At 43.2% G+C, this 27775-nt stretch overlaps 1 protein-coding gene across 3 annotated transcripts; it reads left to right on the top strand.

Annotated features, from left to right (window-relative positions):
• The first annotated feature begins 540 nt into the window (after positions 1–540).
• MAB21L3 (mab-21 like 3) lies at positions 541–25597 on the top strand. Of its 3 annotated transcripts, XR_006690440.2 has the most exons (8): positions 652–1008; positions 1205–1462; positions 9689–9829; positions 12816–13107; positions 16398–16576; positions 17075–17269; positions 21776–23465; positions 25146–25597. XR_006690440.2 is itself a non-coding variant. In XM_045364987.2 (7 exons), exons 2-7 carry the CDS (start codon positions 1415–1417, stop codon positions 22007–22009), a joined length of 1089 nt encoding a protein of 362 aa, XP_045220922.1. In that variant the 5' UTR covers positions 541–645; positions 1205–1414; the 3' UTR covers positions 22010–23648. The 3 variants fall into 3 exon arrangements, 2 of the variants coding, with proteins under 2 accessions (XP_045220922.1, XP_065403313.1); XM_045364987.2 differs by lacking the exons at positions 652–1008; positions 25146–25597 and adding an exon at positions 541–645 and having other exon boundaries at positions 21776–23648; XM_065547241.1 differs by lacking the exon at positions 25146–25597 and having other exon boundaries at positions 21776–23648.
• Positions 25598–27775: the final 2178 nt, after the last annotated feature.

Raw genomic sequence — 27775 nt, 5'->3', positions numbered from 1 at the left:
AATATCAAAAGAAGGAGATTTAGAATTACATATAGAAGCAAATGGAAAATCAAGGCTGTTTTGAGAGGTGCTATCAGAGGGTCATTGGAGAGGATGTAGCTTTACAATATTTATATCAGGCTGTGCATTGGCAGGAGTTCTGTAGAAGCTGGACTGAAAGCTGGAACTAATGACATGGGTGGGGCACAGAGCAGCTAGGGAGCTCTGATGTGGCTTTTGCTTGGGGCAGAGTATGGGAAGATATGTAAATGTTGGGGCCCCAGATAGTGGAGTGGCCCTTGTGGGTAGCACTTACAGGTGGGCTTGGAAACACTTGCCTTTGGAACATTGCTCAAAAGTGAGCAATGCTCCCAGAAGGACTGCAATTTCTTTAGATTATCTGATAGCAGACTCTGTGATGTTTACCAGCTTCAAGGAGATCAGACCATTGTGAAATTTTTTTTTTTTTTTTTTTTTTCTGTAGTAAAACTAGCCCCGGCCAGCCCAGCTGGGAATTTACTGCCTGAGCTGTTTTCCAACATAAGTTTTGCTGGCAAAACCAGACGTGAGTGTTCCCTCGACTCTCAAGGGATCTGTTTACACTGACTTTATTTTTACTGCCAGCTTTCGAGTTGGAAGAGGGAAATTACGTTGAAAGGTCAGCAGGTGAGCAGAAGGATTCCTGACCAGCCATTCCTGTGGGTGTGTGCCTGTGGGCACTCTGTGTACGTGTGTGTGCCTGTGTGTACGTGTGTGCCTGTGTGTACGTGTGTGCATGCTTTTCTAAATGCCAACCGTTGTGCTCTGCTCTGACTGACAAGACCTGATCACTTGTTTGTGGGCATAATGATGGGTGCCAGGCTGGATGTTGGGCAGTTTCGTATTTGTTTATTGTAAAGAAGGTAAATCTGTCTGTGGGATTTTCTGGATTGGAGAGCAAGGGGTGTTTACTGTCAACAGGATAAGGACGAGGAGATATAAGATACTGAGTTCCACGGTGCATCTAGTGTCGGGATAGGAGCATAAAAGGTGAGGAGAAACCAGCTACAGGGTATTTCTGACTTGGGTGGAACTTTTAAGTACTTGGGTGGGAAATACAATTTGGAAAATTGCTCTCTGGTCAAAGAACCAGTCAGTGTGGCTAAATAAGGTATAATTAGGTTGGACTCAAATTCAATTTTATCAACTCTTTTTTCTAAATTCTTTTTTTTTAATTTCCCAAAAGATGACAGATGGATTTTCACAATTTGGAAATAAAAACATGAGTGAAGGGTTCAGAAGGCAAGTCTCTGGTCCATTACACACTTCCAGAAAAATTTAGTACCCAGAGACTCACATTACTGGGAGTGCTGTTTACTCACAAGTGTTGCACTCCATTGAGAAAAAAAAAAAAAAACAGGAAGTTGCTGTTCTACTCAGGACTGACCAAGAAGCCATGAAATCCCTTACTGTGGGAGGCTTAGAAGATTGCCTACTGAATAAGGTAAGGACAGACCGGGTCTCCCCCATGTACCTCCTCCCCATTCACACTGCTTCCAAACAAACCTTCGTCACTGAATAAGGTAAGGACAGACCGGGTCTCTCCCATGTAACCCCTCCCCATTCACACTGCTTCCAAACAAACCTTCATCCAGAAAGGATCTCAGGCTGTTTCTAAAAGATACATAAAATGCTCCTCAGAAAACAGACTGTCCCCCATAACAATGTTGGGGGACTTAACATATCTCAGCCTTACTTCTCTTTGAGGGTCCAGTGTCCAGAGACTTGCTGGGTATAGAATGGAGAGTCGGAATCTGGGGAACGGGGGAGGAACTCCAGCTCTGCCACTGACACTTGCGTGGTCGTGAGTCACTTAACCTGCCTGAGCCTTGGCCTTCTTCTCTGTAAAATGGGAATAATAATAGGAGCTTCATGGGGTCATGGAAAAAGAGCTAATGAAATCAAAACAAAGCTTTTTAAAATCTCTGAAACTACTAGGTTTTTAAATATTATTACATTTTTAGTACACATCAGTTAAGAACTTAATTTCTTCTAGATGGTCTAGATGGTCATGTCAAATGTTAGAACTTGAAGGAAACTTAAATATTATCTAGTTTAAGCCTTTTCATTTACAGATGAACCTACCAAGGCATGATGTTAATGTTAAAACCAAAATATTTAAATTGACTAAGAAGTAGGCACTGGTCTGTAGTTTTCAGGCCTTTACAAGTACAAAGGCAAAGGTCATTATCATAGTGATAAGTAAAGTATATTTCTTAAGCAAAACCATTAAGAGAGATAAATCAGGACAGCCTGGCATGATAAAAACTAGAGTAAAGAAAGTGATTTCCCATTATTCCTCCCTTTGAGGACTCTAAATGGAAGAGATATTGGCTGGCATTTTTTTCATGGGTCCTGTATTTTTTGTAAGAAAAAACTCCAAAATTTTTAGTGTGGTGTTCAAGTAACTTGAACTGCTCTATCTTTCTACCCTCTGCTCCCCCTGCATTTCCAATGGCAGAAATCCTAAACAGTGTTTGACATGTTGAATCCAGCTTGTGCTCATGTTTTGTTTGGCCTGTAGATTATTTCTAATGTTTTTCACAAACATTTCAAAATAGATTTTGCATAGAAATCCATATTTCTGTCTTTCCAGGGGAAAAAAAAATCAGAATATTTGGCAACTACAGGTCCCAATTTCTTGCCTGGAAACCGTGTGCTGGGGCTGAGTGTTTGTTAGCCAGAGCATGTGCTGGCCAGTTCTCAGGAGGCTGATCACTCCTGTGTCTGACACTTGCTCCTGGCCCCCGCTGCCTCTCTCACGTGTGTCCCCTACTCGATTCCTGTAGGTGGTTGAGTCTTCCATTTCTGCCCAACAAGAACTGGGCCCTGAGCAGGCCAAGGGCCCTAGCTCCTCCTCGCCACTTTTCTGGCTCATATTCATCCTTCAAACTCAGAGTCCACTTTCTCAAGAAAGAGTCCCTGACACCCCAGCACAAAATTATTTTGCCCACATATTCACTCCCGTTATAATTAGTATTACTGGCACCATTTATTTGATCATGAGTTTGTATATCAACTCCTGACACTTTTCTATTATCATCTTGGTTGGCAACTTACATGTCATATCATTTCATTCTTTATAAGTTTCTGGAGGGGAGAATAGTGTCTTGCATGCCTTTCTTGCCTTCAACATTCAGAGTATCTTGCACATATATGATCACAAATATCTTTAGAGTTCATTAAAGATAAGGCAAGATTGGTGTGGAAGGCGACAGATCAAGGTGCATACAGGATCTCATTTAATCTAATCAACAACTATGTGGTGTACATATTGCCTCCGTTTTTACCGAGGAGGAAACAGAGGCTTGTGGAGATTAAATAACTTGTCCAAAGTTACACAGCTAAATTGAGAGGGCTCTGAAGTTTCAGCCTTGTCTTTTTTAGTCCAAAGGCCGAATGTCCTCTGCTAAACTCCTCTGTATCTCTGCAAACACATACTAAGCACCTGCTTTGTGCAAAATACTGTGCTACGGTTTTAGGGTAGACCAAGGCCTGAGATGTGGCCTGCTAAATGAGAGAGAAATTTTGGTTTTGGTCTCTAGGATAGCCCTGTCCCATCTGCAGATTTTGTACATAACCCCAAAGGAAAAAGGAGGGAATTTCACATGCAGTCAGGCAAGTGCTTAATATAATGCATGGTAGACCATAAGGGATGCAGTAGAGATTTCAACAGACTGCTGGAGGAGAACAGAGGTGCATTCGTTCTGATGGGAAAGGTGTCTTACAGAAAGAAGAGTGGAGACAAAGCCTTGGAGGAAGTGTAGGGTTTTAATAAGTGGAGAAGTATAGGAAAGGTCTTCTGGGCTAAGGGAACCCCATTCAAACATTCAAGATGTGTTTCATTCCCAGTCACCTTTTTCTTTTAAGGAGACAGAACAGGGCAGTGGTTAGAAATATGGGCTTTGGAAGGATATGTTCTGTAACTTACTAACTTTGGGAACCTAGGCAAATTATTTAAATGTTCTGAACTTTGGTTTCCTCATCTATAAAATGGGAATAATCATAGCATCCACCTTAAAGAATGATGGATAGGCACAAATGAGCCTTCGAGATTAGGATTAGTCTAAAAAGGAAGGGATATGATGATGGAAAGCCTATGGTCTCGTGTGTATCTATCACTGGATTTAACTTTCCATTTCTTTACGTTATTAGCCCCTGAAAGACAGAGATGGTGCCTGTTTTTGTTTTGTTGAAATTTTTCTAACTGATGATTGGATTTAATGAAATTCTGGAATTAGAGTCTGACTTCTTGTTTTCTGGAAGGAAGTCCTCAGCCTTTTCTTCTCAGTACACTCATTGGGAATGACATACACATAGGCTGTGTGGTCATGGGTGTGACCAGGCCTGTGTGACATTCCTGGCATGCTACTTAGCACCACTACTCTGTCTCTCTCGCAAGGAAGTGTATCGGAATGCAAGTGAGTCAGAGTGATATTATAGGGGTTAACCTTGAATCCCCATAATTTATATTTGAAACAGTAAACTATTCACAAACTTGAGCTATTAATAGCAGCAAATGACTTGTGGGGCAACAATGAGCCTGATGCTGTGGTTAAGGAGGAGGAGGGGAAAGCGGCCCAGGATGGGACATGGACCTGCGACAGCATGGAGACATGCCTTGGAAGAGCGAGGCCCAAACAACATTTGTTTCCATGTTTTGCCATGAACTGAGTTTGGTGACAAGGTTGCCTCAAGGCTGCCTTGAGGCTGCAACTGGTATCTTGCTGGCTTCCTAAAGTTTGAGAGGCAGTAAAGGAATTCCAGGGTTGGGCTTGCAACGGGTCTCTACTTGTGTTAGAGCCTCCTTCTTTAGATCACTGTACAGCTACCCCAAGCCTCACTGCCTGCTTTTCCACACCCTGAAAAGAACTTCTTGCTGTATCTGTTCAGGGTGTGGCCAGAATAAGTGGAGAGAAACAGTCTGGGGGTTCTGTGTTGTCACACCATGAGGGTGACAAGAGGTGTCTGGGACTAAGCCTGGAAACTCCCAGCACAAATCACTTCTGGGGCTACCAAATAGCACGGCGATGCTGTGTGGGTAAGAACGTATGCAGGAAGTGTAGCCAGAGACGTGGGAGGGACGGGACTGCCCATCACCTAGAGGAAGAGGCTTCCACTCAGGTCCCACAGCAGGGGCATCACTGTCTGGCCCTTGCTGCATGACGCTTCGTGCTTGTTAGATGCGGGAATAGTTGCTGACGCCCAAATACATGGAGACTTAGGACTCCTTATTTCATGAGTCTTGACTTTAAATTGAAGGCATTTTTAGGTTCAGGAAGAGGATAAAGGGTAGGCAGTACTTCTGGTACATCAGTACTTAAGGGTGTGGCAAAGTGTGATGGAAAGAAGTGTTGGAGAGCCTGTCTAGTTCTACCTCTAACTGCCAGTGTGATGTTAGGAAAGTCACCTTGTCACTCTGATCCTCCGTAAAGTCACACCAGACAAGGCAACTTCTGGGATCTCTTCCATTTCTAAGATCCTGAGTCTAAGTTGCAGCAGAAGTGATGCAGGAAGAAAATTAAAACTGGAATTTGTGGTTCTGGGTCTCAGAAAGCATTCTCTTACTCTGACTTTCACCTTTGGCAATCAAAACAGGTCATAAGGGTGAGCTAATAACCTGTGTAACAAGTGAGAGATTATAGTTGTTTTCCAGGAGTGTGTGACCTTGCCTGCTCGGTGTGATCTTGTCCTGCTTGTGTCCTCATTTCGCCATCAAATGAGGGCACAATTTGTAGAACAGATTTACAATGAAGTACTTTTTCCAATAGGCTACTCTTCACATGTGTTATGTGCATACCTACACACACATGTACATACATACACACATGCACACACACTGTTAAGCTTCTATTAGTTAAAAATGATTTGATGGTGATGAATCTTTCATGAGTTTATTAACTCAGGAAACAAAATATATATATATAGTCACTGCTATGTTACTAACATTCAAGTTCTATGGAATTACATCAGCGGGGCTGGCAGATTCAGGAGGCTAGTCTTGGTCTTCAACACATTCTGAGAACTAAACTGTTAGAGAATACTATTTCTCAACCACTCTGCCTGTAATGTTCTATCTAGTTAACCCTTGTATTACTTTTCCCCACTGTACCTGCTCAGACTTCAGGTCCCTAAAGTTGCCTAATGTTCGCTGTTCTACCACTAGCTTTATCTGTTCTTTATTCAGGCTGGAAAATATAGCCCACTACCGAAACCCTGTTGCTTTTATATCTTTCTCCAGCTTTTGCCCAGCAAGCTCCAATCTTAGCACCTCAACTCTTACCTTTGGAGGGCTAAGAGATGGTGGAGAAGATCTCACAACTGAGCCTACTGATAGCCCACAGCCTCAGGGACCCAGCCTCAGCCAAGTCTTGATACTGTCGGGTTATCTTTACGCATGTACCTAAACAATCTCTCATTCCTTATAGCAGCTATTACAGCAGTCTATCGCCTGAAATCTCTTGCCTTCCACTTCACTCTTAGCTCATTAACGTCTCCTGCTCTATAAAGAACATAGACAGCAGACTGGAAATCTCTCTGATTTTCACTGCCCCCTGCCCTTTTATCTGTATCTGCATGCACCCTTTTCCCCTTCTTTCCTTCTGCCACACCAAGATGAATTCCTCACTCAGGTTTCCAGATGTGCATGACTCCTTTCAGGTGGGAAATCCTTACCAAATGCTTTTGCTCTCTGCTACCTCTTCTTTCACCACTGACTCTTTTCTCTCAGCATTTAAACATGTTTAAGCCTGTGTGTCATTTTGTAAGGAAAAAACAAAACAAAACTGTTCTCATCCCTGTTGTTTTGGTTTTCCCCATAGTAAAAGTTCTTGGAGCCGGGCGCGGTGGCTCACTCCTGTAATTCCAGCACTTTAGGAGGCCAAGGTGGGCAGATCACGAGGTCAGGAGATCGAGACCATCCTAGCTAACCTGGTGAAACCCCATCTCTACTAAAAATACAAAAATTAGCCAGGTGTGGTGGTGCGAGCCTGTAGTCCCAGCTACTCAGGAGGCTGAGGCAGGAGAGTCACTTGAACACGGGTGGCAGAGTTTGCAGTGAGCCAAGATCACGCCACTGCACTCCAGCCTGGTGACAGAGCAAGACTCCGTCTTAAAAAAAAAAAAAAAAAAAAAAAAAAGTTCTTGGAGGGGTTGCTTACCTCTGTCTTCACTTGGTTGTCTTCCATTCACCCTTAATCCACAAGTAATGCCCACCTCTCCCCCACCATTAATGCTAGTGCCCAGCGTTCCCCCAATGCAGCCATCCTATTCTAGCTGTCACACTCCATGGACATTTGGGAGTCTTAACTTACTCAGCCACTTACTGTTGACTTTGTTCTTGAAACTCTTCCTTTACTTTCGGGACCTCTCACTGTTTATTCTCCCACTTCACCACCTCCTCTAAGGCAATTGTGTTCTAAAAATATCACAGGAACAATTGCACAGGCATGAGGAGCACAAATTCTCTCTTTGTGCGCCTCAAGCCTGGCTCAATACCTGCTATTTTCTCTTTCTAGAACAACTTTCATGCCCCCTTTTTCCTAGCTAACTCCTAGTAAGCTTTCAAGATACAACTCCAACACACTGTGCCTCCAGGAAGGCCTCCCACCCTCCAAACTGGATGAAGTGTCCTTTTTCTATGTATTCATAGCATCAGTGCAAACCTCTACCTTGCACTAGATTGCCGTGATTTTAATTTCCAGGTTATTTGTCTTGCTTTGTCAAGTTATCTGTAAACCTCGTGGCAACATGTGTGCACAGAGCCCAGCATAAAATGGATGCTCCACTCAAATTACTCAAGTGGAATTGAATCACAACACAGAGGGGAAGTCCTGTGCTGGAGAGGACCCTTAATTTTGGACTTCTAAAACCTTTATTTTTGTCATTTGTTATTTTTCTCATAATAGCATCCCCACACTTATATTCTATACAATTTGTCTTCCTCACTGCTGTGAATGCATGACCACGTCTATCTTGTGCATTGCTGTGTTCCAGCATGTGATGGTGCCCACCACAGAGGATGTGTTAAAAAAATACTTACTGATGAATTGACCCTATGTGTGCTATACAACATGTGTACCAGTAGGTGCACAGTCACATTCTTATTCTGTGAACATATGAAGTTGGCTTGCTGGTTGATGGGAAGTATGAGTGAGATCTCAGGTAACTGGCCTAGTTGATGACTTAGTTTAGGAAAACAGGAATCTCTTTGACTTGGGCTTTTTTTTCTGGCTGTCGTGATCCGTTTATGGATGTCTCAGAATGACTCTAGAGTACGTAGAAACAACTGTTATACCAAATTTGGAGAGAATATAAAGATTCATGGATGGGCGTTAGATTGCGATGTATCAGATATTGCCTGAAATTGGCCCCTGGCTGAAGGAGCCTCTGAAGGAGAGTCTCCCTGTCATGACAGCGGCTTGCGGGTGCCTCCTGAGCAAGATGACAAAGCGCCCCCTCCATTTCAGAAAAAATCTTGCAGACCCTTCCGTCTCTTACTTGGATTTTTCTGTGTCTCTCCTGGAGTTCACTAAAAGTTCCTTTGTGTTTCCCACAAACATCTATTTCCCTAAACTTTAAGTATCTGATTAGTGTTCAGTTTTCTATGAGAATTTCCCAGTTCTTCCTAACTCGCTGTGGTAACTATCTTTCAGCAGAAACATGCCTTTTCTTAAGGGTCTAGAAGCAAAAGGCAAGGGTGAGTACAGAGGCAAAGAGAATCATCATTTACTGATGACATCAGTGGGAAGCAGGCTGCTGGGTGCTGATACATGTTAAGCAGTTTAATATTCACACTATGGGCAGCAGGCATGACGATACCATGGTAGAGTCTCACCATGGTTCACAAAACGCTGTGTGATGATCTGGCCCCTGCTTTCCTTTCCCAACTCACCTCCTATCACTTTCCTTTTGCCGGATCCAACCACAGTGGCCTCGCTGCTAGCCTTAGAGCATTGCCTACGTCAGAGGAGGAGCATGGAATCTGCTTTCCTAAGCTGTCTTCAGCCTCACTCAAATGTCACCTCTATAGACAAGTATTCTTTGTCCATTGTCCACCCTAACTAAAATAGCTGCCCCTTTATTCTCTAGTCCCTTATCATATTTTATTTTTCTTCCTGGGACTTATACCTGATATTATAACATATACACACATACAGACACATATACATACACATACACACACACACACATATATACACACAGGAATACATATATATATACACATTTATATGTGTGTCTGTGTGTGTATAATATCAGGTATGATGCTATATATTATAATATTGATATTATATATTATAATTATATATTATGTATTATATCTACATGTATTCCTATATTTTCAGCTAGAGGACAAGTATCTACATTGTTCACTGTTGTCTTAATCACTGTTGTGTCCCCAGCACCTGGCCTGGCACCTGCTACATAGTAGGTCCTAGATAAATATCAAATGAATGCATCTGTTACAGAAAAGAACATTGAGGCACCAACCAATGTCTTCTCAGTGGAGTCAGACCTAAGTCCATCTCCCCGGCGTCTTGGGAAGGCAGAATTTTTGAGCTGAACTCCCTCGGTCACCCCTCGCTGTACCCTTGTCTCCTCACTATCTTATGCCAGTGCCTTGGGGCCCACAGAGGAAATAACCACCTTTTCTGGTCCTTCTCACACCCAGGTGGACTTGAGGCGCCAGCAGATTTCCCAGGCTGTGGAGGAGGTGCAGAAAGTCGTTCATCATTTGACCACAAACATCAGCAACCAAGACATTAGATTTCAAACTGTGCCTTACTCTGACACATACAATGAAAATATTAAGGTAAGCAAGTCTCACTGTCTCTAAGTGCCACCAACAGAGCCAGGATACTTGGGCAGGTGAATCTCAGTGTGTGACAGATGCTTGCCTCACTCAGAATACTCATAACAATTCTTGTTTTCACAGGTACTCTTAGTTTTTAGTATTTACAGTCTCATTTTATACATGTCGTTTCAGCCAGTGGCGTGGCTCATGCCTATAATCCCAGCACTTTGGGAGGCCAAGGCGGGAGGATTGCTTGAGGCCAAGAGTTTGAGACCAACCTGGGCAATGCAGTGAGACTCTGTCTCTTTAGAAAAAGGAAAAAAGATAGATGTTATTTCCTTTGAGCCCCCACATTCCTAGATGAGAAAAACTAGGCTTAGAGAAGTCAAATGACTTGATCAAGTCATATCAGGCACTAAAGCCAGAACTCACACAGAAGCTTTTGATTCCAAAGCACATTCTGCCGTCACAATCAAAGCTCAGTTAAATACACATTCATTTATTAAGCACCTACTTAATAGATTGGAGGTATGGTGGAGGGAACTGAGGGCATCCATAAGAAGACCATTGAAAGTCATAGTCTGTGGGTTGCAGATGGGGAAGGAAGAAAGTAGAAGAGGTGCCACTGAGAAGCTGCAGGAGCAGACTGGCAACCCCTCCCCCTGCTGAGGAATCCCACCCAGTGTAAGCCAATGGGTAACACCAGCATTCAAGCAACACGGTAGTGAGGGCAGAGCTGAACACACAGAAACGACCTCACTTAAACCTGTAAACCACCTTGTGGAAAAGACACTCTGGTTATTTCAATTTTAGAGGTGAGAGAAGTGAGATTCTGAATCATTCTGAATCTCCACCATTCTTTATCTTGATTTATATTATGCCACATACCTCTTTCACTTTGTGTTAAATTTGTGTGTACTCATGGCCCATTTCTCACAACAGACTGCACATCCCTTGATTGTAAGGACCATGTTTACCGATTGTTTTGCTCCTAGCACCCAGCATGGTGTGTGGCACATGGTAGACACTTAACATATGTGGAATGAATGAATAAATGAATGAGCAAAAGAATTAGTACCTGAACAAAAGACCATTGCTGGCCCATTACATCTCAAGTTTGGTGGATGCAAGAACCACCCAAGAGATGCTGGGATTTGTGGATTTTGAAACAGAGTCAGATTGTAGGAAATTAATCCCAGGGTGAAAAATATAAAACTAGATTGAATCCTGGAATGCTAGAGCATCACTTGCCCAACTCTCCCACCCAGGCCAATCTAACTTGGTCACAGTGACTGGAAATAGAGATATTACATTACTTTTCTTAGCACTACACCCAAGGAAATTTCCTTCCGTGGTCCTACTTAGAATTCATAGCTTAAAATATATCTTACATTTATATATGTCATGTCTTACATATTAAGTTTCAAAAATAGCTACAGCATAGCATATAAAATTGCTTTTAACTTAGATCAAATTCAACAAGTTTTTTTTGTTTGTTTTTTAAAGATAGAGTCTCATTCTGTCACCCAGGCTGGAGTGCAGTGGTGAGATCATGGCTTACAGCAGCCTCAACCTCCCAGGCTTAAGTGATTTCCCACCTCAGTCACCTAAGCAGCTGGGACTATAGGTGCAAATACCACCATGCCTGGCTAATTTTATTTTTATTTTTTTATTTTGTAGAGATGGATTTTGTCATATTGCCCAGGCTGCTCAACAAATATTTACTAAGCACCACTTACATGACTAACAACATGATAGTTCTGCTTTTGAATTCACATGAAAGTAAATTGAAATAATGTACAGATCTGAAATTCCAGGGACTTTGGATGTTTTTTTCCTCTTTTTAAATCCAGCTACCTTTCTGTGGGTACCAGAAGTCATGTGGGTACATCATCTAAAACATCAAACTATTGTTTTCTTAGAGTTAGGCAGATCCAGCTGGGGCTGATTAGGACATTGACCCCTCAATGGGTCAATGACTGGCCCTGGGCAAGAGTTAACCAAATTCCATGGTCAGAGCTTTCCGTGAGGAGGAGGCAGCTGACTCACAGCTGAAGGTGTGTGTGAAGTGGGACATGGTCAGAGTTCAGGCTCCTTTGGCTGCTCTGTTTACCCACTTGTTCTATCTCTTGGCTGCTGGTCTGCCTGCTTTCCCCCAGTCATTGCTTCACTGGTTCCTGGAGAAAGGGATTAGGTGGATTCTGATTGTTTGCTTTTTTTCTTTAAACTTAGAATTATCTCAACAGCTCACATTGTCTCAACAAATAAGCTTTCATTTTCCCTTTGATTTTGGAAGGGTTAGTCATGAACACTGACCATGGGTCATCAGTACAGGCCCCCCCAACCCAAAAATAGGAGACATTTTACAAAATCTTTTAAACTCCCTTCCTGTTACTTCCCACCTTTTATTTGTGTCAAAACATTCACCATTCCATGTCATTCATTGTTGGCTGAGTGCCAGCCCAAGGTAGAGAAATAATAACTGAACAAGCTGTCCAAAGACCTAAACTCGAATTCTGACTCTTCTACTTACTGGCTGTGTGTCCCTGGGGAGATCTCCAAGCCCCTCTGCATCTTGGATTCCTCATCTGGAAAATGGCAACAAAGCTCACCTTACTGTGTGATTGTGAAGTTGAAATGGTCAAATGCATTAGAATTGCAGTGTCGCGACTGCAGGGAACTCAATGCATACTCATTCTTCTTTCTCAAACTTTAGGCCTCCTCTGGAGTTCCTGGTCTAGCTCACTGTCTTTACTTGTATAGTCATAAGATAATAAACTCAGCGAGCTAATTTACTTGCCCAAAGTATTTACAGTGATTCAGTAGCAGAACAAAGAGGTAATCCACTTGTAACACCCAGGTCTATGTCTCTGTGTATCAGGTCACACTACTGAGGGTGGAGTGGTGAAGAGAGCTGCCTGGCGAGACAGGTCGGCTCCCAGGACTTCCGTTACCTCCCGAATCTGTGAATTCATGCTTGTTTTCAATCCTTTCCTGACCCTAGGTTTTGGCCCCCAGTCAGTTCCTTGTCACAGTCCCAATAAAAGGCTTGGCTGGGTACAGGGAGGCCAGGGAGCAGCGCTGGCGGTACTACACCCTGCAGGGCACCAGGCTGCCCTGCCCGTTGCGGGACCCTGAGGGTCTGCAGCAGTGGCTGGAGGTGGAACAGTTTATGAAGAGCCTGTGGCAGTGGCATGAGACAGACGTGAACATCGACGGAGACATTGTGCCCGCTAAGGTCCTCCTGGTGTTCCGGAAGCTGGTGGAAAACGCAATTAGAACCTGTCACCTCTCAGGTGAGCTGATCAGGAACAAGTGCAAGGGTAATTGCTGACATTCCCCTTTCGCTCTACAAAACCTCTGTTTGGGTGTTACCTGCAGCTCACAGCCTACATTTGAGAAGATAATCATGTGCTCTTCACATTTATTTAATCTTAATAAGATGAATCAGCTTTTTTCCCCTGCCATTGATGCACAGAAGGTTGGAATTCATTCTAACAAAATAGTGTTGTGGCTTTGAGAAAGTTACTGTGCTGGCATAGATATAAAATGCTGTGGATTATGCACCTTAACCAGGCTTAAAAACTTAAGCATATTTGTTTTAAAAGCAAATTATTCACAAACCCCAGGTCTTCTTTATTAGTACATTTTTACTGCAGCACCTCCATGTGACTGCAGTACCACAGTGTGCTGAGATTCCACATTTGGAAACCACTAACTTGAACCAAAACAGAAAATCCAGGAGCCAAAAGAACTGACTAAATTTGACAAAGTCTTAAGCTACTGTACAGCATATGCCCACACACACACACACACACACACACCCCCTTTTTGTTCACACAAAGTGAAAAGGTGAATTTCTAACTGGAAAGAAATGGCCAATTTTCTTAATTATATAATTAGGAAAATATAAATTTTCTTAATTTATAAACCAATAAGAAAAAAGATGAGCTGACCAATAGAAATAATTATCAAAAAAAAAAAAAAAAAAAAAAGGAATCACAGAATAAGAGTACAAATGGCTTGCAAAAATAAGAAAAGACATTCCATCTAATGTATATTTCAACATATATTAGAATATACCTCATGTTGGGTACATTAAAATACCTAACAAGTTAAAAGAAATGAAAAGTTTGATCATGCTTAGTGTCGAGTGGGCATGGTGAAATGGGTATTTTCCTGTTGTTATTAGAAGTGGAAATTGGTGTCTCCTTTTTAAAGAGAAAGTTGTCTATATTTTATTTTCATAATGTGCTCACTTGACAATTCAACAATTCCAGTTCTAGAAATATATTTCTACAAATTAAATTCTACAAATATATTCATAGATTTATAAATATTTATTTTATATATAAATATATATTATATATTACATATATTATATAAATAATATATAATATAATATATATTAATTACAGTATGTAATATATAAATAAATATATAAATATATTAAATTCTACAAATATATTCTACAAATACACAAAGAAATATGCACCAGGATATTCTCTGCCATAGATTTTATAATAGTAAATAGAAGTAATCTAAATGGCTAATAAAGGAAAACTGGCTAACTTAAATTATGCTGTCTCTGCCTACTGGACTACTACGCAGCCTTACAAAAGAACAGGCATATGCCCATGCATACATACAGAGCTATGAAAAATGCATGGGCTAGATAGCTAAGTGAAAAACCAAACTGCCAAATAATATGAGATTCCATCTGTGTGAAAATAAAAGGATGTATTCGTACATACATTTGCTTGTCTAGACAGAATAGTTCTGAAAATTTCCATAATGGTAATAATTTATGTTTAATAGATTTTTTACTAAGTAGAGTAAGTTTCATGGGTTATTTAATTTAATCCTCATAACCACACAATACAGTAAGAATTCTTTTCCTACCTGTTTTAGGGATGAGGAAACTGAGACTTAGAGAGATTAAGTCACTTCTGAAGGTTGCACACCTCGTAAGCAGAGCCAGCTGCAGAGCAGGGTGGGGGCCAGTGGGCTGGCTGCAGCATCAACTCACCTCTTATGCTGTGTGACATTATTCATAGTGAAAGTGCAAAGCAGAGATTCAGACTGGGCAAGGTTGATGAGACGCTTTTAGTAAATAATGCTAAAGTGCCAGTTGTCATGTTCCTGTCTGGGCAGCTCTGATGACATGCAGACAACAAGCCCTTTATCCCACCTCGGCCAGGGAATGTTTCCATTTTGAAAAGCCTAACACAATTAATGTGCTTCCATTTTCTTCTGTGTGCAAGGAAATGCAAAATAATAGATTCTGATCTATTTCAAAAATTGGGATGAACAAATAAGGATGAATAGATCCTGATCTATTCAAGACTGCTTATCTTTATCTGCAATGAAGGCAAACAAACAAACAAAAACTGTATCTTTTGAAAGAAGAAAGAGCAAATTGGAAATGAGGAAATTATAGTATGTGAGCTGGAAAACTACTAGATGCATAGTTTTCTCTTCTTCTCTTTTCCTGGTTGGAAAATGCAGTGGCGGCTTCTTTCAAATCACTCAATCCTCTGAAACAGTGGTTGTGATGTGCTTTGATGTATTTTGTGGTTACAGGGGTTTCTGATGATAGATACCTCTGAGGCTCGGCTAGCTGAGTGGATGGTAAAAACAAATACCATCTAAGAGACTGAGGCCTAGATAAAAGACAGGTGAAGCCAAATTTCACCAAAGGCGTATGAATAAATAAGGAGGCTGATACTGTCCCCAGCCAGTGTCAGAACATCTAGGTGAAGAAGGAAAAAAAAAAAAGAGCATTAGCCTTCCCTATGTTTGCATTACTCTGAAAAACCAACATTTAGATATTTGGGTGGAATGGAGAAGGATATAGAAAAATAGTTAGGTTTCATTTTACAGTAGCAAATACAGACAGTCCCCAACTTGCCATGGCTCAACATATGATTTTTTTTACTTTACAAGGTTGCAAAAATGATACATGTTTAGTAGAACCTGTGCTTCGAGTACTCATACAACCATTCAATGAATTCCATGAAATATTCAACACTTTATTATAAAATAGGCTTTCTGTTAGATGATTTTGTCCAACTCTAAGTTAATGTAAGTGTTTTGAGCACATTGAAGGTAGGCTAGGCTAAGCTATGATGTTTGGTAGGTTCGGTGTATTAATACATTTTCAACTTACAATATTTTCAGCTTTATTGCGATGTGACCCCATCGTAAGTCAAGGAGCATATGTACTACACTTTTTCTTTTTATTCTATGGCTTTTACTTTCAGTTGAGCCTCTTGAAAATAATCTATTAATTTAAAAGAAAAGGTACCACAAAAGCCTTGGGATTGGGGGAGAAAGAAAAACCCACTAGCAATGAGACTTCTTAGTAATGCTCTGATGCTGGCTAGGTGACTAACCATCTGGTTTTGATGTCACAACCTTGACCTGCTACAGGCATTGTGATCCTTGATGTGCTACAGACATTGTGAAAGTTGCCATACCAGTTGCAAGGTGCTGATCAGAGCAACTGCTCACAAATTTCTTGTTTGAACGCTTGTAATGTGCAAGCCTTTATCTTCTCCTTATCCATTTGGTCATTTCCTATCAGGTAAGGTCAGCATGCTAGGAAACCGCTCTGCAGTTTGGATTGCTGTGGAAACATCTGCATATCAGGTGGAATTGGAGCTGGCCCCCGCGGTGGAGATCCCCACCACCTGGTCCGAGAAAGCCCGGTGGCCTCGATGTCTGCAGCGCTGGCCTTCCCAAGAGAGAGTGGAGTGCATCAAGGTATCAGTGGGCGGGACCCAGCTCTCCAGAGCAGTGGTGCCAACAGCTTAACCAGTCACAGCATTACCGACTGCCAAAGAGTTTCAAAGGAAAGTTGAGGTGTCACTAGATCAGTAGTTCTCAAAGTGTGGGCCCTGCACCAGCGTCACCTGAGAACTTGTTAGAAATGCAGCTTCCCGGGCCCCCACTCTGGACCTGCTGAATGACACCCTTGAACAGGGCCCAGCAATATGTGTTTTAAGAAGCCCTCCGGGTGATGTGATTCTGATGCGTACTCAAGTTGGAGAACTGCTGCAGGAGAGGAAGTGGGTACCACCTTCTAACTGTTCATATCCAAAGTGGCTTGTGGTCTCCCTGACATCCCCTTTTCATGCCCACATAGGATGTGCTGTCTGCCTGGTGAAAACTTCCCCAGACCAGCAGACTGCTTCAGAAATGGCTTTCTACACCAGTGAGTGTTGTTCTTCTCATTTCCCAATGTTTTTCTTTTTCTTCCAGTCGTTTGGGTTTAACTTGTTGCCCTGTTCAAATTATCACTGGCAGCTGAGCTTCCTCCGTGCTGAGCAGGTGTTGCTAGAACAGCTGGATGAGGATGGGGGCTGCCGTAGGAAGTGTTTTCAGGTCATGAGGCAGCTGAAGGAGGATGTCTGGTGCCCAGGGAACAGGCCGGTCATCACGTCCCACCATCTGCAGGTGAGTGTGGGGCAGGTGGGAGAAGGCCCAGGGGCAGCTTTGGATAGATCATTCTCCCTGTGGCCTCTTTAGGGCCTGGCCAGAGCCACTCAGTAGGGCTGGCATGTGTGAAAAATGAGGCTCTAGTATCTACATTGGCCATCCAACAAATGCCTACTTATTATGGAAATATGTAAGCTAGCACCATATGGGAGTCCACAACACCCCTGTCCAGGGTAAAATTTCCTCCCTTCCTTCCCTTTTCCAATTCTCTTCTCTCCCACTTTTCCTCCCCTCTCACTTTTATTTTACCACCAAACCAACCTGAGTGCCCACTAGGTGCCAGAAACCCTGCTGAGGTTCAGAAATAAATTACAAAATGTGATTCGTGCCTCACACTTTGATGGCTTTATGTTTGTGCCAGTCTTAGAACCCACTGCAGCCTAAGCACAACTCCTCATGCACACAGACCCACTAACACAGAGGGAACCAGGAAATGCAACACAAAGGTTACCACACATGTACTGCCACACACCTCTTTCTAGGGTCCAAATCACTAGGCAAGGATTTTCCCTTGCTCTGCCAGCACCTGCCTCTCCTTGCCCTAAACCCAACAGTAACATCCATTCATGCCTTCACTCACTCATTCAGCAAGTGTCTATTGAGATTACTCTGGGCCAGAGGCCTGCCCCAGTACCTGCTGTGGGCTCAACCCCTGCCAGCACAAAGGTGAACAGACACAGATGTGGTTCCTCACTCCGTCACTTCTGGTCTAGCATGGGAGATAGACATGGGTAAGGCAAGCCAGTGGGTGCATGTACAATCACACAGTGAGGAAGCACTGGAACGGGAGGAGCATGGCTCTGTGAAGACTCAGAGCAGCAGAGCCTGACCTGGACTGGGCAGTTAGGGGGGCCTCCTTGGAAAGGGGGCCTTTGACCACCCTCTCGACTCCCTCTTTCTCAAATTGTGGACCACACAGAGTGAAGTGGACTCTCATGTAGCAGTTCTGTGCAGCCTGCTGGGGTAGGGAGGTAGGAGACTCTTGCGGGACACCGCAGCCAGCCTAGCTAGTGTGGGTCTAGGAGCTTCAGCCCTCCTCTCTGGCCCCAGAAAGGATGGTCTGCCTTTCCACTCAGGCAAGCACAGGTCCCTGGGGCAGTCACCTATCTGTGAGGTGCCTTCCTCACATACCTGTTCCTCCTCTCATTCGATAGACAAAGCTCTCTTCTTGCCCCATGTTACTCCATCTGCTCTAAAGTAACTTCTTGAAAGACAGATACCACATTGGTCTTGTGCAGCTAGCATGCTGACCTTACTCAGTGCTCTTGTTCCCTGGGAGAAGGATGAATAATACCCCCAGTATCTCTCCCAGTGCTTTGTACATAGTAGCACGTTAAATATTTGTAGAGCAAATGAATGAGTGGCTTCACATCTTGCTCAACTTTTCTCTTCTTTTTTGCACAAAATCACTAATCTTTGCTTCACCTTCTTATCTTTCTGATAACCTATCCATTTTGACTTGCGGAAGAATCTGTTAACATCTCATTCACATGCACTGGGGCTTTTCTCTGGAGTTCCAATATTCTCAACGTGTCCCAAACACACTCCCCTAAAAACACGTAGGCTGTTCTCCTGGATGGAGGGCATGTGCTTGCAGAAGATACTTTGATTTGTTCTGTAGATTTAGCTTCTCTTGCTTTCCTTTATACAGCCCACACTAGAAGAGGCAGAGCTGAGACACAAACTCAAGTCTATCTCATATCAAAACCTCATAACCTTAACGATTGACTTCATTACCTCTCAATTAAGATGGATGGAAATACCATTCAGTGACATGAATATTTCAGGCATGATTGAATGGGGCCACCATGGATCTCCCAACCCATAGCTGTTTGCAAATCTGTACTCCCCACAAGGGCTGACTTCTATTCTGATAGTTCCTAAGTCACCTAGTGGATTTTAAGGCAACTCCTGAAGGATTATCTGTTTCAGTCTTCCCTGACCCACCTGCATGGCACAATAGAATTGGGCAACATCAAGGATGGGCATTTTTTTAAGGGGGCTATTTCTGGAGTAAGATAAACAGAAAGTGCTAACTGCCTTTTTCTCTGGTCTTCCATCCTTAGTCCACAGACAGAATTATCTTCCATTTAGGCATCCTCACCCTTGAAATGAATGTGGCTGGTGACAAATGTGGTGTTAGACACCATCCCAGATGATGACTTGAGTGTGCTGGATCCTTGCCAAGTCTTCATTCTGGGGAAAGTGGAAGAGGCTGGGTTGCAAAACAGCATTAGGAAGCTGTGGCACTCAGCCTCGCCTCACCTTAAGTCTGACACTCTCTTACACTGTCAGAAAGGCTCTGCCCCAAGACTGTTTCATGTGAAGGAAAAGCTTACCTTTTATTGACTTATTTATTCCTGAAACCCACTCAAAGTACATTGGCTTGCTTATAATGAGCTTAACTGCCCCAGTTTGCTTAGGATGATAAAAGCTTAATTAACAAGAGGAATTAACATTTTTTTCTGGTATCTAGGTTATCTTCACTTGCATGAAGTTATCTCTAACTCATTTATTCATAATCATATAATCTAAATACATAGTTGCTATGAACTTACAACTGCTCTAAAAAATAAAGACTGTATAAAAATAATCAATATCTAAACCATAACATGAATTCATTAATTCACTTATTCAGTAAATGTTTATTGACTTCCTCTCATGGGCTAGCCTCTGCTGGGTACTGGATAGCTTAATAGTGAATAAAAATAGGCATCATTCACTGTTCTCATAAAGTTTATAACCCAGTAGGGGAAATGATACAATTAATCACATAAATATAAAAACTACTACAGTTGTCACTGCTTCTTATGAGAAGTACATGGCTAAGAGAGTGTGCAGTGGCTGTACTAGGGAAATTTGATCTGATGGACAAAGAAGGGAAAGAAGTTTGTCCTATGCAGCTGAAGCAGGAGGTGCAAAGGCCCTGTGGTAGAATGGGGCATGAAACGGCTGGTGTGGCTACATGAAGAGAGCAAGGGAGGATATGGGTCAAGATGCATCTGGAAAGGAAGGCAGGGACCAAACCTTATAAACCACACCATGTTAAGCATGATGTTTTTAGCTAACAAACAATGGGAAGAGCTTAAAGTATTTTAGATGAGAAGGGAAGTGGATGTATATTGGCAGCAGTGTGGATGGTGATAGTTTGGATGGTGGCAAGAACAGGGATGGGCTGATGAGATGGCTACTGCAGAGGTCCAGTGAGATGTGGAGGCAGTGTGGAGAGGGATGGTAGAATAATACTTGAGGTGAAGGTAAATGGGTAGACTCGAGAAATACTCAAGCAAGAGGATTGCAGGACTTGACTGGGGGCGGTAAGGGAGAAGGATGACTCCTAGGTTTGCATGTTGCACAACTAGCTAGTTAAGCAACTCTGGAGGCAGATCAGGTTTGTGCAGGAAGAGCAGGGGTTCAGTTTGGACATGTTGGGACTGAGATAACTTTCAGATAGTCAAGAGATACATGGTAAGGAGGTCAGAGGAGAAGTCTGGGCTGGAGACACAAATTTGCAAGTCATTCATTTGTAGTGAGAATTAGAGCTGCTGTTGTGGAGGGAACACAGAGCTGAGGAATGAATGTACAGTGAGAGGGGAAGAGGGCCTAGAACTGAGCCTCCAGAAACTCCACCCCTCAAAGGCAGGCCAAGGAGTAGAAGCCTGCCAAGGAGGCGCTGTAATGCTAGGAGAAAACCCAGAGAGTAGATTGCTTGGAAGTCAAGTGAAGGATGGCTCAGGAGGGAGGGTGTGGGCGAGAGAACCAGGTCTGCTGAAAGGTCAGGTAAGGTGCAGGCTGACAAAGGCCTGTTGGATTTAGAAACATGGAGATCACTGGGCCTTGAAGAGAGGAGCCTTTGAGGATTAATGAGAGAAGAATCCATCCTGGAGCGGACTGAGGCGAGAAATGGGAGGAGAGGAAATGACGACAAACAATAGAGCTGACTCTGGAGAAACCTGGATTTGCAGAGGGAAGAGTGAGGGCAGGAGGCAGACGTGGCGTTGGGGTGGCAGGAGAGCTTTCAACTTGTGAAAAGCAGTTGAGGAAGAGAGTAATCCGTCATATACAGTTCCTGGAAGATGGCATCCGGGACCCTGTGGAGGGATCAGCCCCACAGGCAGAAGAGGCAGAAGCAGGGAGGAAGAAAGGAGGGTGCTGCAGTAGGCAAGATCTGTCTGGTTTGGGAGGATGAGGGGTTCCATTTTCTTCATAAAGTAGGAGGCAAAGACATTGCCTGGAGTGGTGACCACTGAAAATGTTGGAGGAGATTAGGGAAGAGGTGCGGGAGACCAACTTGTAAACTGAAGGCCCACCTGAAGTTGGGGATTGTGAATTCGTGGTAGATCCAGTCTGCCTAGGCAACTCTTTTCTCCCTTGTTCCAAGGCCACATAAACTCAATAATTGTTTCCAAGATATCCTCCTCAATTGCCTGAAACAATGTCTGACAGCACTTCTTCCTTCCACAGACTGTGCTCTTTTGGACCTGCGAGAAATATCCCCACTTTAAAGACTGGAAGTTCTTCAGCAAAGCGTTTCTGCGCCTGGTGAGGAAATTGCACAAGTGTGTGAGCCAGCACTTCCTGAAACACTATTTCGTCCGGAACAGCAACCTCTTTCAGTGCACCAACCCGATCGAACTGGACGCTGTGGCCCAAAAACTGGCCACCTTCCTGAAGAAGCCCCAGATCAGCCCGCCCTGATGGCTGCCCCAGCCTGGGAGGCTCTTGGATATTTTATTCTGGCTTAACCTTGTTCTTTGGATGGTTCCTAAGTCAGGTGCCAGGATCCTGCCTAGGAGAAAGGCCATGAATGGCAGCAGAAATTACATCAAACCAGTAACACTTCAGCAGGGAGGGAGGAAACTGTGCCCCAGGCTGTCTGGCCCAGGCCTCCCTGGAGCCCAGCAAGCATTTCCACCCTAGCTACCTCTCCTGGAGACGGCTCTCATCAGGCTTCCTCAGGCACAGATTTGGAACTGGTGACAGTTCTGAACTTAGTTTCCCTTGTTCAGGCTCTGATCGTCTCACAGTGAAGATAGAGACAGAACCCCTGGAAGACATGAGCCTGCTGGCCAATACTGTGCCCAGCCCACCGATCATGGGTGCATTCTCCTGCCATTTGTAAAATGGGAATGTTAACGTGCCTACCTCTGAGCAGGGCTGTGTGTCTATGAGACTGTGCTGGCGCCTTTTCAAGGGGAAGACATTGGATCAACACAAAGTGTTCCTGGTTGGTTGAGCAGCTGGTGTTTGCATCCTGGATCGGTACCCACAGCACTGACGCAAAATTGCACCTGTTGAGTTAGCAAGCCTGTGCTTCCTTGCTGCCCTCCAGCTTCCTTAGCATGTGGGTCAGTGGCTCCTGAGGTTCTGTCTGCTTCTCTGGTATGCTCTAAGCAGGGAGGGGAGTGGTTTTGATGACAAGTTTAAGTCAAAGATGAAAGCACAGCTGTTGGCCTGATGCCAACCACAGCCCTCTCTTTGCTTCCCAGGCCATAGGCCATGGATGGAACTTCCTTATATATTTATGTAAATAACCTAGTACTATGATCTGCATGGAGTGACCTTAGGTGTCTGTCACCACTCATTGTGTTCCTTTACTCACTTCATTCACTCACTCACTCATTGACAAATAATGCTCATTAGGCACTGGGAACACAGCAAAGAGCAAAGTGGATGAGGACCTCCCCCTGGGGATGCCGCCTAATGGTGGAGACAAGAAATGAACAACGGATAAACATGCACAGTTATTACAGATGGAAGCAAATGCTCCGAAGGAAATAAACAGAATGTTGAAGTAGAGTCCACAGAAAGGTCCCCAAAGGATGAAAATGCAAATAGCTGAAGGGGAAGGAAAAGTGACCAAAGGCAGGCCTGGTGGAGCTGGCATGAGTCAGAGCACCTGGCCTTGTAAAGCCAGGAAGGAATCAGTATTTTATTCTAAGATCAAAGGTGTGACATTTGGCCTCTGCAGAAGCAAGAGGAGTATCACCATCTGACTGCATTTTAAACAATTGTTCTGGTAACTGCATGAAGAAGGTCTGAGGACTCACACATGAGCCAGGAGCTCTTGAGCCACCCATTTGGAATTTCACAGAGGCCCACAAGGCAGCATATTCTATGTGGCACAACTGATCAGGAATTCTAGGAGTTCTCGGTGAGATCAATGGTTTTTTCTGGCGTTTACGTAATGCTTCTCAACTCAAGGGGCTCCTTTATTACTTTGGAATGTTTTTGCTCAAATATCTATACCAAAGATAAATTTCTAAAACATGAGCTACTGGTTTTGTTTTGATGAAAATTCACATTTGAAAATAAAAATGATTATTTTTCAAAAGTACTGTAACCAAATGGTGGGGTCCCTAGGCTATCGCATAACAAGTAATGAATTTTAAAATATTGAAAACAAGTATTTCCAAACCAACAATGAGTTTACAATTTTTGAAAACATAAAGGCCTGGTGCAGTGGCTCATGCCTATAATCCCAGCTCTGTGGGAGGCTGAGGCAAGAGGGTCACTTGAGACCAGGAATTCAAGAGCAGCCTGGGCAACATAGCCAGACACTGACACCCCATCTCTACAAAAAATTTAAAAATAAGCCAGATGTGGTGCTCAGGAGGCTGAGATGAGAGGATAGAGACCAGGAGTTTGAGGCTGCAGTGAGCTTTGATCGTACCACTGCACTCCAGCCTGGGTGATGGAGTCACCAGGAGGGAAAGCCTGTCTCTAAAAGAATAAAAAATTTTTAAAAAGCATATGAAATGAACAAACTAGCATTTTGTTAAATCATCAAAACTTGTATTTTAATTCTCATATTCCTGTATCTTAAGAAACATCATCTTTGAAAAGGTGGCAAATGTAAAAAGTTTTTAAATTTAACCTTGGCTGGGCAGGGTGGCTCACGCCTGTAATCCCAGCACTTTGGGAGGCCTAAGTGGGCGGATCCTTTGAGGCCAGGAGTTGGAGACCAGCCTGGCCAACATGGTGAAATCCCGTCTCTACTAAAAATGCAAAAATTAGACAGGCATGGTGGTGTGCACCTGTAATCCCAGCTACTTGGGAGGCTGAGGCAGGAGAATCTCTTGTACCCGGGAGGCGGAGCTTGTAGTGAGCCGAGATGGCGCCACTGCACTCTAGCGTGGGAGACAGAGACTCTGTCTCAAAAAAAAAAAAAAAAAAAAAAAAGCAACAAAACAAAACAAAAAAACCCATCTTAAGCAACTTTTAAAACAGCTACACAGTCACAGAATGCTAAAAAGTGAAAATTGACTGTAATATGTGTGTATGTATGTGGAGAGGGAGGAACTGACATGCGCCACACTCTGATTCCAGTATATTCTTTCCGTCTTTCCCAGGAGATTTGTGGGTTTTGGAGGAAGTAGGGCTACCCGCAGCTTCCTGCGTATTCCCAATTCTTGCCAGAAGAGGGCAGCAAGGGACCACATATGACAGGAGCCAGGTCCCACCTATTCTTGTCCTCGGTGCCCAGCAGGTGTCACCCTTCTCAGCCCATAACTTACACCTGGTCCCTCCAGAGCAGGGATCAGTGGATTTCAGCCCATGCTAAGTTGTTGAGCTTTCCTGCCGTTTTAGCCGAGATTTACATCTTTCTACTTAAAGCCCAGATTTTAAAAGGGAGCCTATGAGAGGACCGTCCATCCTGGCTCCTGGAGCATTCAGCTCCATTCTGTTTCCTGGGACAGATTGCACAACTCAGAAAAGCCTGAGAATATTATTCCTTTATTCTGTTCTGTTTTTTGTTTTTGTTTTGTTTTTTGTTTTTTGTTTTTTTTTTTAATTCTCCAAAAGACCTTTCCATCCGTCTTCACTCTTCCAGGCCCAAAACTAGATGTGTGGAGGAATGGTTGGTGTTCAGTCACCTCAGTTGACCTGCCTGCGTCTGCATCCCAGTTCTGGTGCTGAGGAGCTGCAAGCTGTTTGACCTTTCTGTGTCTCTAGATCCTTCTCTCCAAAATGGACATTGTGATGGCCAGAATTGTGTCGCCCACAATTCATAAGTTCAAGCTCCAACCCCCAGCACCTCAGAATGTGACTGTATTTAAAGAGGTGATTAAGTTAAAATGAGGACTTTAGCTGATTCAGTCTGATGGGTGTCCTTAAAGGAGAGGAGATTAAGCACACGGGGAAATGCCAGGGATGTGCACGCGCAGAGGGCAGCCACCCACAGACTAAGGAGAAAGGCCTCAGGAGAAAACAACCTGCCCACACCTGCTCTTGGATCACAAGCCTCCAGAACCGGGAGAAAATACATTTCTGTTATTTAAGTCACCTAGTCTGTGGGATTTTGTTATTTTCCTATGGCCCTAGGAAACTGTTACAGACATCATGAAAGAATATATACCTCGTAGTGTTAATGAGAGCAACAAATGGAATGATGGATGCAAAAAGCTCTTAGTTGAGTACCTGGCATGGGATAACTGCTGAACACACGTTTTCCTTTTAGATGCCTACCCCCTCATGCCATTTGCCCATCTCTGCCATTCCTGGTAACTATACCAGCCCATAGATAAATTATTTGTAAAGAAAATATAAACCATCACAGGGGAAACATGAGAAAATTTCACTGCAAATTCTGTAAGCCCATTCTCCCCTTTGTCCCTCTTGCTAAAATATAGAAGGTATCTCCCTGAAGGGCCAATTTCTCCACATGTGACAGCTTGGATGCCTCCCAGCTCTTCAGTCTTTCCATTTATTTCCTGTAGTTTCCTCCACATCCTCCCGCAATGGCTGCCTCACTCTTTTCTCCCCTTTACTGTCCAGCTTCCTGAGTTACTATATGTGTGTCTCCACCTACTCGCCTCATTCACTCTTCTTTTAAAAAATTGTGAAATATATTTATATATGTGAGAAACTAACCTATTTAAAGAATAATAACAAAGCAAGCTGGGCGCGGTGGCTCACATTCGTAATCCCAGCACTTTGGGAGGCTGAGGCAGGGGTGGGGGCCACATGAGGCCAGGAGTGTGAGACCAGCCTGTCCAACATGGCAAAGCCCCATCTCTACCAAAAATACAAAAAATTAGCCAAGCGTGGTGGTGCACTCCTGTAGTCCCAGCTACTCGAGGAGGCTGAGGTGGGAGAATAGCTTGAACCTGGGAGGCGGAGGTTGCAGTGACCCGAGATTGTGCCACTGCACTCCAGCCTGGGCAGCAGAGTGAGACCCTGCCTCAAAATAATAATAATAATACCACCAATATGCTGTACCTTGGTGAAAAATAGCACATTGTCAGTATATAGAATTCTCCTTGCTTCCCCTTCCTTCCTGTAGCCTCCTCCCTCCCAGACATATGTAATCATAGGTGTCCCAAATTTTATGTTAATCATTCTCATGCTTTTCTTTATAGTTCTACTTCCTACTATATTTAATTGAACTTAAGCTCCCAGCATTGTAAGATACATTATTATTTCAACTCTAAGAAAGAGACTCACAAAATGAATGGTTTGGTTACAAAATTTTGGTTACAAAATGAATCTCAATTTTGAAAAGTGTTTGAAATGTCAAAAAAAGAGACATGGCTTAGCATCAACAAAATATGATCTGCATGCATCCCAAATTGTGTTTTTAGTTTTGACTGTTTCATTTATCTAAAGGCTTTACACACAGGAAATCATACTGTATAAAGTCTTCTGTGATTGTTTCTCATGGCCACAGAGAAACAATCTTTTGAGATTGTTTTTTATGCTTTTGAGACTCCCATGTGTCTTCATGTAGCAGTCGTTTATTCCTTTTCACTGATAAATAATATTCCACTGTGGAAATCTGCTGCTACACTTTATATATTCTTGTTACTGTAATTGGACATTTGCATTGTTTCTAGTTTTTGTGATTAGAATGATGTTTTTATGCTCATTCTTATACATCTTCAGATGCACACAAGTCTTTTAAGGGTATACACATAAGAATAAAATGTAGGTTTGCAGAATATATGAATGTTTAAATTTACTAAATATTGTCAAAATATTTCCAAAGTGATTACGCCAATCTAAATTCTCCATTTTAATATGGGTGGATTTTCAGCTACTTTCTCCATTATAATGGAGCACATTTTGCATCTTGTTTAAGGAATCCTTCTCTCTTTTCAGGTCACGGGAGTGCTCCTATATTGTTCTCTAGAATTTTATAGCTATGGCTTTTAGGAGATGTAACTGTTCCTTATTTTTCCTATTCTATTCCAATAATATTGGGGTAATCTCTTTGCTGGAAAGTTTGGTATAACTCTTGTAAAGAACTGGCTGGACCTTCAGTTTTATTTGCCAGGACATACTTTACTATTAATCTTTTTTGGGGGGTGGGGAGGCAGAGTCTCACTCTGTCGCCCAGGCTGGAGTGCAGTGGCGTGATCTTGGCTCACTGCAATCTCCGCCTCCCAGGTTCAAGCAATTCTCCTGCCTCAGCCTCTTGAGTAGCAGTAGCTGGGATTACAGGTGCACACCACCATGCCTGGC

The sequence above is a fragment of the Macaca fascicularis genome, chromosome 1 (assembly GCF_037993035.2).
Source record: "Macaca fascicularis isolate 582-1 chromosome 1, T2T-MFA8v1.1".
In the NCBI taxonomy this organism is placed as follows: Eukaryota; Metazoa; Chordata; class Mammalia; order Primates; family Cercopithecidae; genus Macaca; species Macaca fascicularis.
Note: the sequence above shows the minus strand (reverse complement) of the source record. Positions and strands in the feature narration are given on the sequence as shown.

Coding starts and splice junctions, on each gene's coding strand:
- MAB21L3 (XM_045364987.2), top strand. CDS start 1,415: ATGAAATCCCTTACTGTGGGAGGCTTAGAAGATTGCCTACTGAATAAG. Junction 1,463..9,688: donor AAGATTGCCTACTGAATAAG/GTAAGGACAGAC, acceptor TCTCACACCCAG/GTGGACTTGAGGCGCCAGCA. Junction 9,830..12,815: donor CATACAATGAAAATATTAAG/GTAAGCAAGTCT, acceptor TCCTGACCCTAG/GTTTTGGCCCCCAGTCAGTT.